We start from the raw sequence: 19944 nt of genomic DNA, 5'->3' as shown, positions 1-19944 counted from the left end.
TTCAATGACAAGTTTACAAATGCAGCATTGTAATATACACTGTGTTAAGTAATATTCATCATTTGGTGCCCTCCAGTGACCTTAGAATCTTACAAATAATCAATTTTTCATAAAGCTCTCTATGTGATACAATGCCCCTTGATTATACCATTCATGTTACAACTCCAAACTTTACCTAATATAATCTTGATGTCAAATGAACACCAAAGCATGTTATTCCACTGATGGAGATATTAAGTATCTACCAATTTTGTGGTTATTAGCTGGGAATCATTATACTTCACCTTTCAAACAGATCTCTTTATCTCAGATTTTATAAAGATCAGTATAACCCTAAATTACCTCCAATTCAAAAATTAATTTTTACATGTAACATTCATCACATTCATGTTCAGGACATCATGCAAAGAGTATGAAATGAACTGAACTCTCATCTTCAAGTCTTATTCAACTCTCCACAGATGCTGCCAGACCTGAGCATTTCCAGAACTTTGTTTTTATTTTAGATTTCACCATCTGTGGTATTTCGCTTTTATTAAACTTTAATCGTATCCTATTAAGCTGAATGGAAATGCTATCAAAATGGCGAGCAGACACTGCTTCAAAGAGGGGAATAAACAGCTTAAGTCAGGAATCTGCTTTCACTTATAGCTGATCCTAATAACGGTCATTACACGCCATGTCACCAGCTGCAACGACCATTACCATGATTTTGCTAGTCTTATCTTGCCAGTCCTTTTTGACAAATCCATATTATTTAATAGAGTCATAGGAAAACTGTGATCAGATTGTAGCCAATCAGGTTGTGTTTCAACTGCCTTCTAATAAATTATCTTAATTGCATTCAAGTTTATTTTTAAATGTCATATATTGGTGTACATTGTTAATGAAAACTAGAGTATAACTGAATCATCACAAATGGAATATTGCTTCAATGTGCACAACATTATCTCAGAATGTATATGATATACATAACTATCAAACAATAAACAATAAACCAATTTGCATGTTTGTTACTCTTTGACATTCATACCAGGTCAATTTTAAACTTAACCACTAAAATCTCCACAATATTGAAAAGAAAATAAACACAAGCAAGATGCATTGCAGCAACTTGCCAAGTCCCCTTCAATAGCACCTTCCAAACCCATGACCTCCATCACCTAGCAGGACAAGGATAGCAGATACTTGGGAACATCACCACCTGCAAGTTCCTCTCCAGGCCACGCACCATCCTGGCCTGGAACTATATCGCAGCTCCTTCACTGTCGCTAGGTCAAAATCCTGGAATTTCCTTCCTAACAGCACTTATGGGCTTCCTGCACCAGATAGGCAACAACAGTTCAAGGGGGTGGCTCACCATCTTGTGGGAAATTAGGGATGAACAACACATGCTGGCCTTGCCAGTAATGCTCCCTTGAAAAAACTAAAATGAATGACAGAAGGACTTCTACCAACACAAGCAAGCATGAAACCTGAACTACAAGACAGAAATAGTAATTGGGAAGTACCCAAAAACCCTGCAGCCTGTGCATAACAATATCTGTCCTTACAGCCTTTGTGAAGTCAAAACATTTCAATCTAGACATGGGAAAGCAAAGATCACTAGTGGCAATAATGCACTATAACAATAGACTGTGTCTGCAGACAGAAATAGCAGAAAAGATTCAGTCTAGTGACATTATTCTACAGGAAAGGTCATCTCCTGTTGGCCCATACATTAACACTAAACTTACCTATTTTTCTGTAACACATGGAACAATACGTGCTCATTACAACCTTCACTGTGAAGTATCCTAATTCTTTAAAGACTAGAATTCCAAAACATACTCACTGAATAAAGGGCTCAACAGGCGAGGAACATAGTGGTTCTGGTATGCATTGTGGCAAATCATCCCCAAAGTTGCTTAGATCCTCCCCTATAGAATCAGAAATGATTCTCAAATTCTGCAAAAAAAAAGGTGACAAAATAGTACTATATATTTTGCATTCTTCACAATGTACTTGAACTTCCTGTTGACTGTCGCTGTTATGAATGTTATCATTCAGAATTTTAGTACAATAATTGAGTCAGTACAAAGGTTTCTTCAAAGAATGAAATATGGACGCCTCTCAGAGAAAAGCAACAGGTTAGAGCTTTGTTCATGTCCTATAAAAAGGATTAGATTAAATTATTTAAGGCTGAAGAATTAGTGTTAAATTCTAAGACTAAAACCTTGTGGCTCATACGTAAAACTAGAAAAAGACAATTTTATACATCTGCCCACTACATTTCTGCACATACAACTGAAATACAATTCAAAATGTTTGTGAATTAGTTGCAAAGATAGCTTAAAAGACTTCTGTAAGATCAAACCATGCAGCGTCATGAAGTTGCCATATGATACTACAGCCTGAAGAAATTAAATGCTTTTTCACAGCATTTATTTCAATGGCAAACACTACTTCTTGAACTAAAATCTTACAAAAAATCTTAGAAGCATAACAACTTTCACATTTACCAGGAAATCAAATTCCTGAAACCCAAGGTTTATAAGGGCAACTCTGTTGCCTTCTTAGGATGATTCTTAATAGATCACACTATTAACATTGCAGGTTCTGGATACATATAGACAAGTATTACAATCATGCATGCATCCATGCAATTATTACTGAAAAAGGCAAATGAATGAAGCAGAATGAAACTAATGTTAAAACTTACTAGCAGTAAAATGCTTATCTACCTGCATCCATTTGGTTTTCTGTTATTGTCAATAACTTTGAAGTATCCATCTCCTAAGTAGCTAAGTACTGTCAAAATGCAAATTTTATAAGCAATCTCTATTGACTAATTCACCTTTCAGTTGACAAAGAACAAGTGAAACTAAACTTAAATTACATAAGAACATCCTAAGTATTTGATAAGTATCAGAATGGATTATGAATTGTGAATCACCAAACTATCAAATCAGATGAATCTGACAAATTCAAAATACCTGCTTAGCAATAAGTTTCTTATGACCACAACAGAATGACCATAACAGCTTTAAGTCAATGAATCCGAAATGCTAATCAGTTTTTCAAGTTTAAAAGAAAACACTTCCAAGATTCCAACACAATGAAAATCTTGAACAAAATGCAAAAAGCTGTGGATGTTGAAAATTAAACAAAACACGAAAATACAGGAAACTCAGCAGATAGGTAATATCAGAGAAGTGAATATTTGGGTGTAGACCAGCTTTTACAAAAGGCCTGCACCCAAACTGTTAACTTGCCTGCTCTCCACATAGATGGCGCCTGAGCAGAATATTTTCAGGATTTTCAATTTTTGTTATGCAAATAAAATCAACATTTCATGACCAAACGTGGCAAATACTATTGTCAGAACATTCTATGTGTGAAGGAGGAATGGGAGATTTGCAACTCAGGCTCAGAATTATAAACATGAACAAACTACTTTGACAATAGATTGCGAGATCTGTAGATTTCCATTCAGATATAAAAAAATAATAATATTCTGCACAATTTACTAAAATATTCCATTCAATGCATTTCTTTCATCGCACTTTTACAAAGAAATACTGTAATTTTCTTACAGATCTTGCACAGGGTTAAAGGAGGTTAGCAGTCTCCAGAAAATTGAATTACTTTAGAGGTTACTTCTTTTAAAATGGACACTTTGGTCTGGAATTAAGATTCAATATGTCAGATAATTCTGATCTGAGAGGGGAATGTGCAACGAGACCTGGGTGTCCTTGTACACCAGTCGCTGAAGGTAAGCATGCAGGTGCAGCAGGTAGTAAAGAAGGCAAATGGTATGTTGGCCTTCATAGCCAGAGGATTTGAGTACAGGAACAGGGATGTCTTGCTGCATTGCACAGGGCCTTGGTGAGGCCACACCTGGAATAGTGTGTGCAGTTTTGTCTCCTTATCTGAGGAAGGATGTACTTGCTACAGAGGGAGTGCAGCAAAGGTTTACTCAACTGATTCCTGGGATGGCGGGACTGGCATATGAGGAGAGATTGAGTCGATTAGGATTATACTCGCTGGGTTCAGAAGAATGAGGGGGTATCTCATAGAAACCTATAAAATTCTAACAGGACTAGACAGGGTAGATGTAGGAAGGATGTTCTCAATGGTAGGGGAGTCCAGAATCGGGGGTCACAGTCTGAGGATATGGGGCGGACCATTTAGGACTGAGATGAAGAGAAATTTCTTCACCCAGAGAGTGGTGAGCCTGTGGAATTCGTTACCACAGAAAGTAGTTGAGACCAAAACATTGTATGTTTTCAAGAAGGAGTTAGATATAGCTCTTGGGGCGAAAGGGATTAAAGGGTATGGGAAGAAAGCGGGAGCAGGCTATTGAGTTGGATGATCAGCCATGATCATAATGAATGGCGGAGCAGGCTCGAACGGCCAAATGGCCTACTCCTGCTCCTAGTTTCTTTGTTTCTATAATCTAATTTATGGCTGCTTTCATAATCTGAAATCATACTTGGTCACATTCTCTAGAATCAAGCGCAGGTTGAAAACAGAGTGAACAGCTTTTTCAAATTTCCAGCTCCTAATGATGTCAAAACATGATCGTGATCTTCCTTCCCCGACCATAAAAAGTATACTTCAACAAGCTTTTATAGTTAAACTTCTCTGCAAATTATAAGTAAGCAACCAGCGATTCACATAATTTCCCAAGAACAGATTGTCTCTTTGTTAACAACTGCAAAAATCTCATTCAGAAAAATCAAACTCTAAGTTTTCTTTGGCTGACAATTTCAAGTTTTATTTCAGTACCAAAAACTTGTGCTTTCATGAGATTCTAATCCAAGTCAAGATAATGTTTTATTAACATTAATGACATGTAACTTGGGAATTTCAAAAGCAAAAGTTTTTGAACTTCATTCAATAAGCTGCTTTTTATGTACATCCACAATTATAGCAACATACAGCAGATGAATTTGATCACAGACAAAGCTAATACAGCAGGGGGTGACTATGCCCAAAAGTGAAAGATTAACCACAATAACGCAGTGCATTACTGTTTCTTACACAGTTAAGTGACGAAATGAGTTCACACATTTCCCAATGAGCTGGCAGTCTCAATAGTCCATTTGCAGGAAACCAACTCCAGAGGCTAAAGAGAAAAAAAAACTGCTGCTGATGTGTGCATTCCCAAAGTAAGCAGCTCAAAAGTGGCAGGCGCCCAGGAAAAGATCAATTGCCCCATGCCTTGTTTGGAGAAGTAAGAGAAGGAAGGGAGAAAGAAAATAGAATACCTATGAATGCCCAAAAATGTTAACTAATTTTGCTCTACATATAAATGCTATATTTACTAAGGGTCAACTTTCCCAAAGAGCCTCAGGTGTATAGTAATCAGATACATTGAAAAACTTACATGCCTCATACAATCAATGAATGTAAATGTTGCCTACTTAACGGTCATTTCTAAGAGTTCTTTCAAATATTAAAAAAACAAAGCATTATAAGGAAACAAGCAAGGCAGCAGTCTAGTCTACTAATTTTGTAAAAACTCCCCCTCAAATAGGAGTAGCACAGTCACAATATTCCTTCCCCTCCAGAAATCCCCATCTCACACATCAAAACAATGCCTTACATTAAAAAATGCATGTGGCAAGTCTGTCATTGGGAAAATGTTAGAATCCATTATTAAAGAGGTAATAACAGGACATTTAGAAAATCATAATACTATTAGGCAGAGTTAACGGTTTTGTGAAAGTGAAATCATGTTTAGTAGGTGTAGTGGTATTTCAATTTCCAAAAAGCATTTGATAAAGAGAAGGTTCAGGGAGGACCTAATAGAGGTATACAAAATTATGAGGGGCATAGAGAGGAAGAAATTTTCCTCTTTGCAGAAGTGTCAATAACCAGAGGGCATAGATTTAAGGCAAGGGGCAGGAGGTTTAGAGGGGATTTGAGGAAAAATCTTTTCACCCAGAGGGTGATTGGAATCTGGAACACACTGTCTGAGGGGGTGGTAGAGGCAGGAACCCACACAACATTTAAGTAGTATTTAGATGAGCACTTGAAATGCCATATCATACAGGGCTACAGGCCAAGTGCTGGAAAATGGGATTAGAAAAGATAGGTACTTGATGACCGGCACGGACACGATGGGCCGAAGGGCCTGCTTCTGTGCTGTATAACTCTGTGAAAGGTGCCACACATAAAAAGGTTACTACACAAGGGCAGAGCTCCTGGTATTGAGGGCAATATAGCAGCATGGATAAATGACAGGCTAACAAAAAACAGTCGGCTAAATGGGCCATTTTCAGAATAGCAGACTGTAACTAGTGGAGTGCCACAGGGATCAGTGCTGGAGCCTCAACTATTTATGATCTACAATAATGACTTGGATGACGGGACCAACTGTATTGTAGCCAAATTTGCGGCTGATACGAAGATAGGTAGGGAGACAGGTTTGAGAAGGGTACATGTCTGCAAAGAGATATAGTTAAGTGAGTGGGCAAGAAATTGGCAGATAGAGTATAATATGGGGAAGTGTGAATTTGTCCACTTTGGCAGGAAGAATAGAAAAGTTAAATATTATTTAAACGGACAGAGACTGCAGAATCCTGCAGTACAGAGGGATCTGGGTGGCCTTGTAAATGAATCACAAAAGGTCAGCATGCAGGTACAGCAAATAATCAAGAAGGCAAAGGGAATATTGGTTTTATTGCCAGGGAAATGGAGTATAAAAATAGAGAAGTCTTGTTACAACTGTACAGGGCATTGGTGAAACTACACCTAGAGTTCTGTGTACAGTTTTGGTCACCTTATTGGAGAAAGGGCATACTTGCATTGAAGCAGTTCAGAGAACGTTCACTATGTTGATTCTTGAAAGAAGGGTTTGTCTTATGAGGAAAGGTTGAGAGCAGGTTGGGCCTATATTCATTGGTGTTTATTGAAACATATCAGATTCTGAGGGCACTTGACAGAGTAGATACTGAGAGGATGTTTCCCTCATGGAGCATCTAGAACTAGGGGACACAGTTTCAAAATAAGCGATCTCCCATTTAAGACAGAGAAGAGGAGGAATTTCTTCTCCGAGGTCTGTTAGTCTTTGGAATTCTCTTCCACAGGGAGAAGTGGAGACTGGGTCATTGAATACATTCAAGGCTGAGTTAGATCGATTTTTGATTGACAAGGGAGTCAAGAGTTATTGGGGGTGCTGAGTTTGTGGGTGGGAGGTGTGCAGTGGGGCAGGCAGAACAGTGGAGATAAGGCCACAATCAGATCAGCCATGATCTAACTGAATGACAGAGCTGGCCCAAGGGGCCAAAATGGCCTTCTCCTGTTTCTATTTCTGATGTTCAAACAATGGAGAAGAAAACCCAAAACACAACAACAATCTCAATGATCATGTCTTCAGACCATTTACTCGTTGCACAGGAAATGATCCAAGAAACAAGGCTGTGGCTATGCCTTTAAAAGGTATTCTGAGAAGGTCATAGCTCAATTTCTCTTGCAGCAAAACCTCTAAAACTTCTCTAAAAACAAAAGTCAGCCATTTCTTGCTATGCTTTAATTTCATTTTTGCCCTTGGAAATCCTTTCAGCTTACAAACATTTGTAAACCCTGGGAAATTTGGAGGAGTTTTAAAAATATTTTACACACGAAATTGTACCAATTCAAGGCATTTGCTATATGACTACAAAAAAAAATCAAAATAAAATTCAGTAAGTTTGATCTTGCACATATACCTCAAATTGCTCTGGGTAACGATCTTCAAGTTTTCTTTTCAGCATGAGAATGTAGAACATCATAGCTTGCCGTTCTCTTTTCAAGGACAGTATGACATCACACGCTACTCTCAGTTTCTTCTTTTCTGCTTCTAGGGAGAGAGCTAGGTTTTGATTGTTCACTTGGATATTTTTTATAAAAGAGCTCTTACCTGTGAAATAAAAAGTAACAAAAAGTGAAAAACAGCTGTTTAAAGCTGAAAATTAACGTTCAGTAGAAATGAAACTGCATACTTACTCAGTACTTTGGTTTTTGTTTTTGAAGTCAAGTTTTGCTTAGCCCTGTTAATTTTAGTTTGATTCTGATTCCGTTTCTCTTTCATTCGTTCCTTGATAGCTTCCAGACTTTCCTGGAAAGAAATCTTTTGACATCGTTCAAAAGCCATTTTCCTTGTTCATCCTTCAACAGCTGATAACATAATAAAAGAGCAATGAAATAAAGCATCATAGGGATATGTGACAACAGGAAATAAGATCACACTCCTTACATTTCTTTCCTTAGACCAGATCCATCTTCCTTGTTGCACTAAAAACACAGAAATCCTTAACGATCTTTCCCACTAATTACTTCTACCCTAATCTAATTTTGGATAGTGGGTCAGAGGAACGGGAAGTACAAAAGGAGTCAGACAGAGGAACCGAGATTTCTGTTTCAATGGGAGGTACTTGTAGGGCTAAAGGTGGTTAGGTCTCTTTCAGCTTAATCTTTAACTACTTCAATACCATTAACTGAGTGCCCCCCTTCTCTATTTTGCCTTCCCATGTCTGGCACTTTACACCTGTTTGCATTAAATGTCATACAATATAGCTTATGTAAGTGGTAAGGGCAATGAAACTTGTTTTGTAATCTGAGCAGTCTCTTCCAATTTCATTCTCCTTCATTAGGCAACATGTATAAATTTGGCCACTCTGCACAGAGTTTCTGAATACATTTAAAGTTGTGGTTGCATTCCTGAAAAGCGCAACTTTTAAGTGAATGAGATTTTCCCATTAAAACCGTTGTAAAAGCTGTAGTTAGGTTCCATAGGACCTCTCTCAGAGAAAACATATTAGAATTATACCCTGTAAATTAGGAATTTAGGAGCATAGAAATACTTCACATTGTTAAATTCCTATATAGGTAAATGAAAGAACTTAAAAATAAAAGAAATGTTAACTTTCTACTTACCTCCTCAAGAAGGAGTTAGATATAGCTCTTGGGGCGAAAGGGATCAAAGGGTATGGGGAGAAAGCGAGAGCAGGCTATTGAGTTGGATGATCAGCCATGATCACAATGAATGGCGGAGCAGGCTCGAAGAGCCGAATGGCCTACTCCTGCTATGTTTCTATGTTTCTCCCACTTGCCACCAATCCTACTCACTGAACCTCTCCATACATCCTGACCCTCTGGTCAGCCTTTGCCATTCCTTGACCCTCCCCTCTTGGTGCAGACTCTTACTGCACCTCTTGCTCCTTGCTTCTTCCGAACCCTCACTGTAAGCGAGGGCTCTGGAGATGAATGCCAAGAGGCAGGAAAGACAGCTTTGACTTGCAGGAGGTAAGCTCCAAGCTGGAGAGGCAGCAGGAGGGAGGGTCAGGGAGCAACAGAGGCCATTCCAATCAGGCAGTGCAACATGGCAAAATGACTTTAAAACAAAATTCCCAATGCCAAATGGGAATAAGGGCCTCATTAACTGACCAACGTTAAAGCAGAACGCTTCAAGTGGGGCGACTTGAAGTCGTTCTGCTTACTGTACAGGCCATTTATGTAAATTACAAATAAAAGCAAATATTCATTAGAGAAGTGGAGTCTTCTTATCCTTTCACAAGTTTTATCCTGAAACCCCACAGCTTTGAGTTAACAGTTTTCTATTGGAATTGTTAACAAGTCTTCTGGAGATTAAGGTGAAATACATCATAAGGCTTGGCACAGCCACTCGGGGAATTAGGAAGCAGCTCATTGAAAGAAAGGCTCATATCCTGGCCCAGCTCCAGAGGGTACATGGTATAGATGACCAATGGCTATAATCAGGAACTTCTAGGTCTATTGGGTCGCTTGTAAATGCAACTCTGCACAATGGTAGAGTGAATAGAGAAGCCTAATTCCAACCTATATGAGGGCTAGTTGGTGACAATCTGCCTGTCTTCAAGGTACAAGTCAGGAGTGTGATGGAATACTCTCCACTTGCCTGGATGAGGGCAGCTCCAACAACACTCAAGAAGCTTGACACCATTCAGGACAAATCAGCCTGCTTGACTGGCACCCCATCCATAAACATTCACTCCCTCCACCACCGATGCTCAGTGGCATCAATGTGTACTGTCTACAAGATGCACTGCAAGAACTCACCAAGGATCTTCATACAGCACCTTTCAAATCCACAACCGCTACCATCTAGAAGGATAATGGCAGCAGGCACATGGGAACACCACCACCTGGAAGCTCCCCACAAAGCCATTCACCATCCTGACTTGGAAATATGTTGCCGTTCCTTCACTGTGGCTGGGTCAAAATCCTGGAACTTCCTCCCTAATAGCACTGTGGGTGAACCTACACCACATAGACAACTGCAATTCAGGAAGGCAGTTCACCAGCACCTTCTCAAGGTCAGTTAGGGATGGGCAATAATTGCTGGCCTAGCCAGTGACACCACATCCCATGATGAATAAAATAATTGCATTCAATCATGAGGCAAGTGGTCACCTCTGTGAATAATGAAGGGAAGCCCACAAATTTGAGAATCCAACATTACTCCTACCAATAGCAACTCTGGATTCTCCCAGTTTATATAAAATTGACTGAAGATTCAAAGTAACTTTTCTATTCTTGAGCATTGCTGAGAAAAGAGACATGCTGTTGAAGCTTTTCATCCTGCACTCATCAGGACAGACAAGAATACCAAATTTCAAAGGGCATTTATACTGCATGAGAAAAGGGTGCCGATTGGTTAACAAGTACATTCTGGTCTAGACATTGCAATGGGGAATGCATTTTCCCCCATGCCTTTGTTTAATTGAAAAAGGCACAATATGTAGACATTTTCCGTTCGTAGAGGATACAGCCCCATGTATGAATATATGCAGCATCTAGCCACGTTGCAAGCCTGACTGATGACCTTAGATTAGTTATTAGCGTAATTCTTAGCGCATACAGGATTGTACAGTAAGTGCTGTCCAATTGCAGAATCACATCTAACATTAAATATTATTTTCTGAATTTTGCAAGCACAGGCTGGTTGAGTACAGTCAGCATCCGCCTATTGTAAACAGCCAAAGGGACACGCTGTTTGATACGAATAGCCTATATACCCGGCATCATTCCGACACAAATTCATATACAAATTCATTTGTGTAGTAGGCTGTGTGTTGTCTTTTTGGCTTGAAGGCAGCATCCTGTTAGTAGAGATTACCATGTGTGTTATTACTGCCTAGTAACAGCATGAAACAGCTATCTTCACCTGTTGCTCAAATTTTTGAGACACCTTATCAGAGCTAGACGGGGCATTTTTCAGGACTGAAAACAGCAGCCTTAGGCCCATTCATGCACAATATACAGCAAGCAATGATCTGATCCAGGGGTAGCCCGTATCTCACAGGATAGGCTTGATGCATCCTATTTAGGGATCAAGCTTGCACGGTGAGCGTGATGACGATAAAATAGGGCACATAAAAGTTATCCTGTGGGATAATGGCTACTCCAATCAGATAATTGCTTGCTATATATCACGCAAACTCATGAATGAGCCTAAGGCCGACACTATCAGTCCAGAAAAATGCCGAGTCCAGCTGACATTATCGTGGATGGGTAAGGTGTCTAGAAAATTTGAGCAACAGGTGAAGCTATGCAGTAGCAACACAAGTGGTAATCCCCACCAACAGGATGCTGCTGTCAAGCCAAAAAGACATTCTGCCTTTCACACAAATGAGTAATGTGGTGTATAAGTTTCAATGCCAGTGTGATGCCAAGTATATAAGCCATATGTCCCAACAACTGGTGGATATTATCAAACTCATGAATGGACCTATCCCTATCAATGAGCAGATCCCTTCGGCTGTTCACTACAGGCAGAGTACACAACCAGCCCGTGTTTGCAAAATTAGATGGGATTCCACGATTGGGCAACACTTACTGAATAATCCCAAGTGTGCTCAGAAACTCGGGCTTGCAATGTGGCTCACTTACTAGAAGTGACATATATTCATAAGCAGGGTCCTGCCCTCTGCAAACAGAAAGAATATGTGTAGACATTGCACTTTTTTCAATTAAACAAAAGAATGGGGGGTGGGGCAACGGTCCCCTGGTGCATTCCACATGGCAACACCTCGACCAGAATCCACTTGCCAACCAATCAGCATCCTTTCCACCTGCAATATAAATTGTTTCCTTTGAAATCTGGTATTCCTGCGTCTGTCCTGATGACTCCAAGACAAAAAGCTTCGACAGCGCACCTCTTTTTTCAGCAACATTCTCACAACCTTCTGATTGTTTATTAAAGCAAACAATAGCATTTGCAATATATTTGTTTGATTTATTTTGCTCTAGAGATGTCTAACCAGAATAATTCGAACTGTAGCTTTCTACCTCCCAGATCAACATCTTTTGTCCATGACATATAGATACAATAACTGTTTTGTCCACTTTATCTTTTCTAAATTCTTTATACGAATGAATGTTCTATTTACTTCCATCCTCTGCATACAGCCACATTTCTGATATTCCCACTACATCATTGTTATAAGAGGTAGGCAACAGTCTTTATATGATAATTGCAAGCATGAAAGACCAGCTAATCAATCAAGCATGTCCCATTCAATGATGTCCCTCAACACTCTATATCTATCATCTGCCATTTAATTCCCTGGGAGAAACAAAAGAAAACAGAAGAAAGAATCCTAGGCTAATTCAGAGAAAATGGGACTCGCAAAAATTCCTCCTCAACATTCAAGGATGATCATAAACAAGTTCCAGGAGATTACAAGGTCAGTCAACGCCCCACCTTTTTGTATTCAATGATATTAGCATTTTTCAGGAACATATTCAGCTCCCTTTTAAAGTTCTACAACATGGCCACACACACTGCATGAGCCAACAATTTATTCCAAAGGTTTATGACCCTCTTGCGAGAAGAAAAAACTTCCTAACATCTAACCTAGCTCTATCTTTGCATAACTTTTGCATCTTTTTCATCCTTAACATAATTCATATAATCTATCCACATGGGCACAATCTAGCATCTTCATTATTTTAAAAACAAATTAAATCACCTTGAAATCTACACTTCTCTAGAGTGAGGGCTATTAAACTAAGTATTAATTTAATACCCCTCCTCTGAATTTTTCTCAGTCTCTCACCACACAAGGTAACCAGAAATGGACACAATATTCTAGTTAAAGCCAAACAAAAGTATTGTGCAAGGACACCAAGGTGTTATTTATTTTATATCAAACTATCCTGGCCAGGCATCCTAATACTCTTTGCTTTTACTGCAGTCTGTTGACACTGGCTGTCTCTTCAGCAATTCATGCACTATAACAGCTATGTCACTTCCCCAATCAACAAATTTTAATTCAAAATTCAATATGATATACACATGCTTGGCATTAGACCTACACATGTGCATAATAATACACTTATCTACATTTAATGCCACCTGCCTTATCTTTCTTTTAAACAATGACATAGTATATTTTAAATGCTTGTTAAGAGAAAGTCAATGTGCCAAATCCACACCAAATCTGCAGTATAATTAAGGATAACTAAAATATTTAATTACTGATATCTAGTATAAATCTGAGGGTGTAGATAGATTTAATGACAAAACTAATCCACTATCAATAAAAATCTATTATCTTCCTACCTAAATAGGGTTGAGTAATGCATATCACATCCACGTGATCAGGGTGTGTATACTGTGTGCCACACATGCAGACCTGATAACAGGTAAAGCAGGCTCTATTTTGTGCATGTAAAAGTTTACTGCTTTCTATGCCAACTGAGCTGTTGCAATGGTAATAATCTTTCAATGGTACTTTACATTCCATCAAACTCTGATACAATAATTGTTTTTTGTACAGGTCAGCTACATTTGAAGAAATAAATTAGTAAACATACACTGTTTGTCTGACACATCCTCTATATTATGACCAACTTTAATTTTAGAACCTTAACTGCTCAACCGTATTGTTGGAGAATTCAGATGCAAGGATAAAAGTAGTGAAATTATACCTACTTAGCTTTTAATTAGAATAAGAAAGGGCATTAGGTTCATGGGAGTACTGTGCATGAAATTTATACAGCTGTGGATTGTCATTTAATTTAGCTTTTTATTGAGTCTTCAGTTTTTCTTTGAAAGTGATCTTTCAAATAAAATCTGACTTATTTGAATTTACCCAGGTTTGAGATATCCAGTTTTTCCCTCATATCATGTCTAAAGTTTTTGGGGAATCATTTTATGCTAATTTATATTTTGAGCAATTCCTAATGAGTATGAAATTCTAGTGTTATTACACCAGATTTCATCAGTGTTTTGGGGGGCTGAGTTCCAAACTACATCCATCTTTTATTAAAAATGCCAATTAATGGCTTTACAGCTCATATATTTATGTAGCATTGCATGCCAAAACTTTATGTGAACAGCTAATTTTATCCCACAATTGATTAACCAACTAATTTGTGTTGGCAGTGTTGGCTGAAGGAGGACACCAGCAGAAGTCCTGTCCCTTTTTCATTCATTCACGGGATGTGGGCTTCGCTGGCTGGGCCAGCATTTAACGCTCATCCCTAAATGCCCTTGAGAAGGTGGTGGTGAGCTGCCTTTTTGAGCCGCTGCAGTACATGTGGTGTAGGTACACCCACAATGCTGTTAGGGAGTTCCCAGGTTTTGACCCAGTGACAGTGAAGGAACAGTGATATATCTCCAAGTCAGGATGGTGAGTGACTTGAAGGGAAGCTTCTAGGTGGTGTTCCCATGTGTCTGCTGCCCTTGTCCTTCTAAGTGGTAGCAGTCACAGGTTTAGAAGGTGCTGTCTCAGGCGCCTTGGTGAATTCCTGCAGTGCATTTTGCAAATGGTACATACTGCTGCAAGTGTCCACCGGTGGTGGAAGGAGTGAATGTTTGTGGATGCAGTGCCAATCAAGCGGGCTGTTTTGTCCTGAACAGTGTCAAGCTTCTTGAGTGTTGTGGGAGCTGCACTCATCCAGACAAGTGGACACTCCTGACTTCTGCTTTGTAGTTGGTGGACAGGCTTGGGGGAGTCAGGAGGTGAGTTACTCGTTGTAGGATTCCTAACCTCTGACCTGCTCTTGTAGCCACAGTATTTATTTGGCTAGTTCAGTTCAGTTTCTGGTCAGTGGTAACCCCAGGATGTTGATAGTGGGGTATTCAGTGATGCTAATGCCATTGAATGTTAAGAGGCGATGATTAGATTCTCTCCTGTTGGAGATGGTCATTGCCTGACACTTGTGTGGCACGAATGTTACTTGCCACTTGTCAGCCCAAGCCTGGATATAGTCCAGGTCTTTCTGCATTTGGACATGGACTGCTTCAGTATCTTGAGTCGTCGCGAATGGTGAACATTGTGCAATCATCAGCGAAAATCCCCACTTCTGACCTTACGATGGAAGGAAGGGCGTTGATTAAGCAGCTGAAGATGGTTGGGCTGAGGACAGTATCCTTTAGACAGTGCTTGTGGCCTTCTAAATATATTTGAACTTAGCAGGATTAGGAGCCATCAAATGGGGCTCCTACTGTTTAACATCACACTTGAAGCATGGCTTCTCCTATACTCCAGGGCTTTTTGTTAAGAAAAAACACTTTGCATTTACATAGTATCTTATGTGCTCCAGACATCCCCCAAACACTCCACAGCCAATAGGTTACTTCTGAAGTACACTTTTATATAGCTGCCTCAGGACTACACTAATTTCATCCTACCTTACAGTCTAGATTCTGTGCTCACTGTTCACTCTACTGACAGCTGCCTAACGGTTTTTGCTGGCTTTTGAGCAGAGACTTGCTTTCATCAGGTGTTTAATTCAACGTGGCACCCATTACAGGAGGTATCTGTGGCATCTGTGAGCAGAGCAAGAAACAACTAGACTCGGCAACCAGATTGAAAAATCATTAAAGCACAGAGCCTAAACCAGGTATTCTTAAGTAATGTGTCTCCACACTTAACATACCATTAAAAACTCACCCCTGGATGAACCAGCCCTACTTTTTTCTGCTATATTTAGTTAGTAACTTACACTGCAACCTCACACCATTACATTTACTTCAGTGCCAAATTAATCAACTTTGAAAAAGGAATTGGCTGTTTCCTTGAAAAATAAAAATTTGCTGGGCTGTAGAAAAAAAAAGCAGGGAGTAGGACTTCCAAAGAGCCAGCACAGGCAGGATGGGCTGAATCATTTAGCACAGAAGGAAGCCATTCTCTAATTCTACAGTCTCTAATCTCCTCCTGGCTTAGATCACACACACAATTGCAATGCCTGGGTCCTATCGTCTGGAATTCCTTCAAACTTTTCGACCATTAACCTCCCCATCTCTTTTTAAAATCTTCCTCAAATCTTATCAGCTCAACATAGCATCTCATCACTCCACAATCTGTCCCTTTCTAATTCAGCATCTGGTTTTCTTACATTCCATGAAGCAACTTGGAACATCGTTTACATTAAAGGCACTTCATTCTTCCCAAAGCCGCACCATCCTTTGCTTCAAATGCTTACTCACTTTTCCCTTAAGGGAAAGGTTACAGTGCAACCACAAATCACAACGTTTACCTCTTTTTCTTTATTCTTTTATGGGATGTGGGTGTCGCTGGCATGGCCAGCATTTGTTGCCCATCCCTAATTGCCCCTGAACTGAGTAGGTTTTAGGTCATTTGAGAGGGCAGTTAAGAGTGTGTGTCTGGCGTCACATGTAGGCCAGACCAGGTAATGATAACAGATTTCATTCCTTAAGGGACATTTGTGAAGCAGATGGGTTTTTACAACAGTTGATGATAGATTCATGGTCACCATTACTTCATGTTATAGTTTTATATTGGTATGGTATTTTACATTTTATTATAATTTTATGTTCCAAATTTATTAATTGAATTTAAATTCCACCAGCTGCTGTGGTGGGATTTGAACCCATGACCCCAGGGCATTAAGAGAAAAGCAAAATACTGCAGATGCTGGAAATCTGAAACAAAAACAGAAAATGCTGGAAAAACTCAGCAGGTCTAACAGCATAAATGAAGAGAGAAACAGAGTTAACGTTTCGAGTTCCTACGACTCTTCTTCAGAGCTCTGAAGAGTCATACGGACTCAAAACATTAACTCTGTTTCTCTCTCCAGAGCTGCTGTTAGACCTGAGTTTTTCCAGCATTTTCTGTTTTTGTTACCCCAGGGCAATAACCTGGGTCACTAGATTAATCCAGTGACATTACTACTATGCCAACATCTCCAGCCTCATGCATTGTGAACAGAATGAGAAGTTTAGGATTGAATGAGTTAAAATGTGTCAGAGAGGGATGCAAGTGCTTTTTTTTTTAAAGTCTGTCTTCAAACCTGAAAAGGATAAATCTAAGCTTTCAAAGTATTAAGGGGAATTGATAGTGAAACTCATTCTACTGGTTTGGAAATCTAGGACTAAGGAGCATTGCCTAAAAATTAGAACTGACCTTCCGCGGATGGTTAGGAAATCCTCTACATTCAAAAGTAGGAGTTTGACTTCTACACACGGTTGATGCTGAGTTAACAGTTAATTTTAAATGAGATATGATAGATTTCTGTTAACCAAAGATATAATAGCATATGGAAGTTAGTGCACAGATCACCGACGATCTTATCGAATGGCAGAAAGGTTGGAGGGGTTAAATGACGTACTCCTGTTTCTATATAAATGGTCATTGATGCATCTATTCGCTGTGGCAAAGCATTCAGCACAACGTGTAAATGAATATCTAATTTCTTAATTTTAAATTGCTGATTCTCTTATCAGCTCTCTAACTAGTGGAAATAGATTTTGCCTTAATCATTTTACCAAAAAACCTCTAAATATATCAGTCATTCCGCTGCAACTAAAACAGTTCCCTATTCAGTTTCCCAAGGGAAGTGCTTCACTGGCTGTGAAGCGCTTTAGGATCTTTTGATTTATATGCAAATTCCTTTTTAGTTTTGGCTTACTCGTGTTTCCCATCCTCAGAGTCACTTAGTTACAGTAGCGCGGAAAGGCACCGGACCGGATAAGCCTGTTGCCCACCTGTGTCCCAAGGAACATAGGGGGACTTGCCTAGAGACAGAGACTGAATCCTACGTACGCATTACCGCGCACAAGCTCCCCTCCTTTTAACAGAGTTCAGACTGGCCTTTGCGCGATCCAAGGGCAGCCAGGCCGCCGCCGCCGCCACTGTTGTTGTTGTTTGTGAAGAGGAGGCCGCTCGGGCGGGACCCGTCTGCGCTGGGAGAGGAGAGAGAACCAGCACATTTCGGACTACGACTCTCGCTACCACCGACAGCCACCGTCCCAATAACCAGCCTATTTTCACACGGGCCAGCACCGTGGACACTGTCCCGCTAAACCACCCGATTCTGACCCGGACCAAAGCCTCGGACACCATCCCCGCGCTGCTAACCGCCCCATTTTCACCCGAGCCTACCTGCTACGGGACTCAAGCTGCTCGATTGCAGATTCTAAACAACCGATTCAAACTCGGCCACCGCCGAATCCGATTGGCTCCCTGAGTCGAGCACGTGACCACCAACGGACTGTGTCCATGACGTCATGCAGCACATCAACCGTGGGCGGGGGGGAATCGGTGTTAGGAGGAGTTTCAAACATTGTTAAATGGCCAGATCAGGGCATTCTACACAGTCTTCAGGTCAAGCTGAGTTGAAGGAAGATAATTGAATCGAAATAGGGAAGGAACAGAGGCAGACCATTCGACACATCCTAATTCTTCCATTCAGGTGGATTTTAAAGCACTCGTAATTCCAAATACTTTCTTAACTAATTGCAGGGATCTTGCGTCTGCAGTGCTGCTTTATCCAGTGTTAGATGTTGCTAGGTTTGGTGAGCTCCTCCCTCTGAGTCAGAAGGTTGTGAGTTTAAATCCCATTCCAGGACATAAACAGAAAGATCAATGCTCACACTTTAGTGCAGTACAGTTGGGGATGCTGTCGTTTGGATGTGACGTTAACCCAAGGCCATGTCTGCCCTCTCAGGTGGACATAAAAGATCCCATGATGTCATTCCAAAGAAGAGCAGGAGAGTTATCCTTGGTGGCCTGGTCAATATTTATCCCTCAATAAGCATCAGAAAAACAGATTGTCTGGTCATTATCACATTGCTGTTTGTGGGAGCTTGCTGTGTTCAAATTCACTGCCATGTTTCTTACATTACAACAATATTTAATTGGCTGTAAAGTGCTTTGGGATGTCCTGAGTTCATGCAAGGGGCTATATAAATGTAAGTCTTTTTTTATTTGGAAGTTTATTCCAAATGTAGAAGAATATCATGGTATCAATCTGAAAATTATCTGTTACTAACTTGAAGTGTTATCCCCTCCACCACTGTATGTTATCACTCTCTGGTGGCTGGGAGCCTGTTTCCATGTGGGTGCAGCCATTTTATATTGCTTATTGTACAATTCGATTTCATGGATGCATTAAAGCTCAACGTTGTCAGCTTTATAGGGTAGGTGGTGCCATAGTGGTAATGTCATTGGATTAGAAAGCCAGAGGGCCTGCCTAATACTATGGGTTCAAATCCCACCATGGTAGCTGGTGGAATTTGAATTCAATTAATAAACTGAAAGCTAGTCTCAGTAATGTTGATCGTGACAACTATCATCAATTGGGGAATTAATAATGGCAAGTAGGTAGGTGAATTAAACAGGTATTTTGTATCAGTCTTCACTATAGAGGACACAAGTAACATCCCAGAAGTAGTTGTAAACCAGGAAAAGGAAGGGATGGAGGAACTCAGGAAAATTACGGAATCACAGTGCAGATGAGACCCTTCGGCCCATCGAGTCTGCACCGACACATGAGAAACACCTGACCTACCTACCTAATCCCATTTACCAGCACTTGGCCCATAGCCTTGAATGTTATGACATGCCAAGTGCTCATCCAGGTACTTTTTAAAGGATGTGAGGCAACCCGCCTCCACCACCCTGATTCTGTACAATCATCAGGGAAGTGGAATTGAGAAAATTATTGGGGCTGCGGGCTGACAAA

The 19944-nt window shown here is 40.1% G+C and overlaps 1 protein-coding gene across 1 annotated transcript in view; it reads right to left on the bottom strand.

Moving 5' to 3' along the window:
- Positions 1 to 18462, bottom strand: part of LOC144678711 (shugoshin 1-like) — a 42700-nt gene extending 24238 nt beyond the window's left edge. Inside the window, exons 1-4 of the mRNA XM_078538522.1 lie at positions 18363 to 18462; positions 7975 to 8145; positions 7698 to 7888; positions 1835 to 1947 (exon numbers count right to left, since the gene is read on the bottom strand). Of these exons, the coding sequence (XP_078394648.1) occupies positions 1835 to 1947; positions 7698 to 7888; positions 7975 to 8122 (452 nt within the window). The 5' untranslated portion in view covers positions 8123 to 8145; positions 18363 to 18462. The remainder of the gene's footprint in view (positions 1 to 1834; positions 1948 to 7697; positions 7889 to 7974; positions 8146 to 18362) is intronic.
- Between the last annotated feature and the right edge of the window lie 1482 nt (positions 18463 to 19944).

Source organism: Cetorhinus maximus, chromosome 3, assembly GCF_964194155.1.
Source record: "Cetorhinus maximus chromosome 3, sCetMax3.hap1.1, whole genome shotgun sequence".
In the NCBI taxonomy this organism is placed as follows: domain Eukaryota; kingdom Metazoa; phylum Chordata; class Chondrichthyes; order Lamniformes; family Cetorhinidae; genus Cetorhinus; species Cetorhinus maximus.
This window is presented reverse-complemented; position numbering and strand designations above follow the sequence as displayed.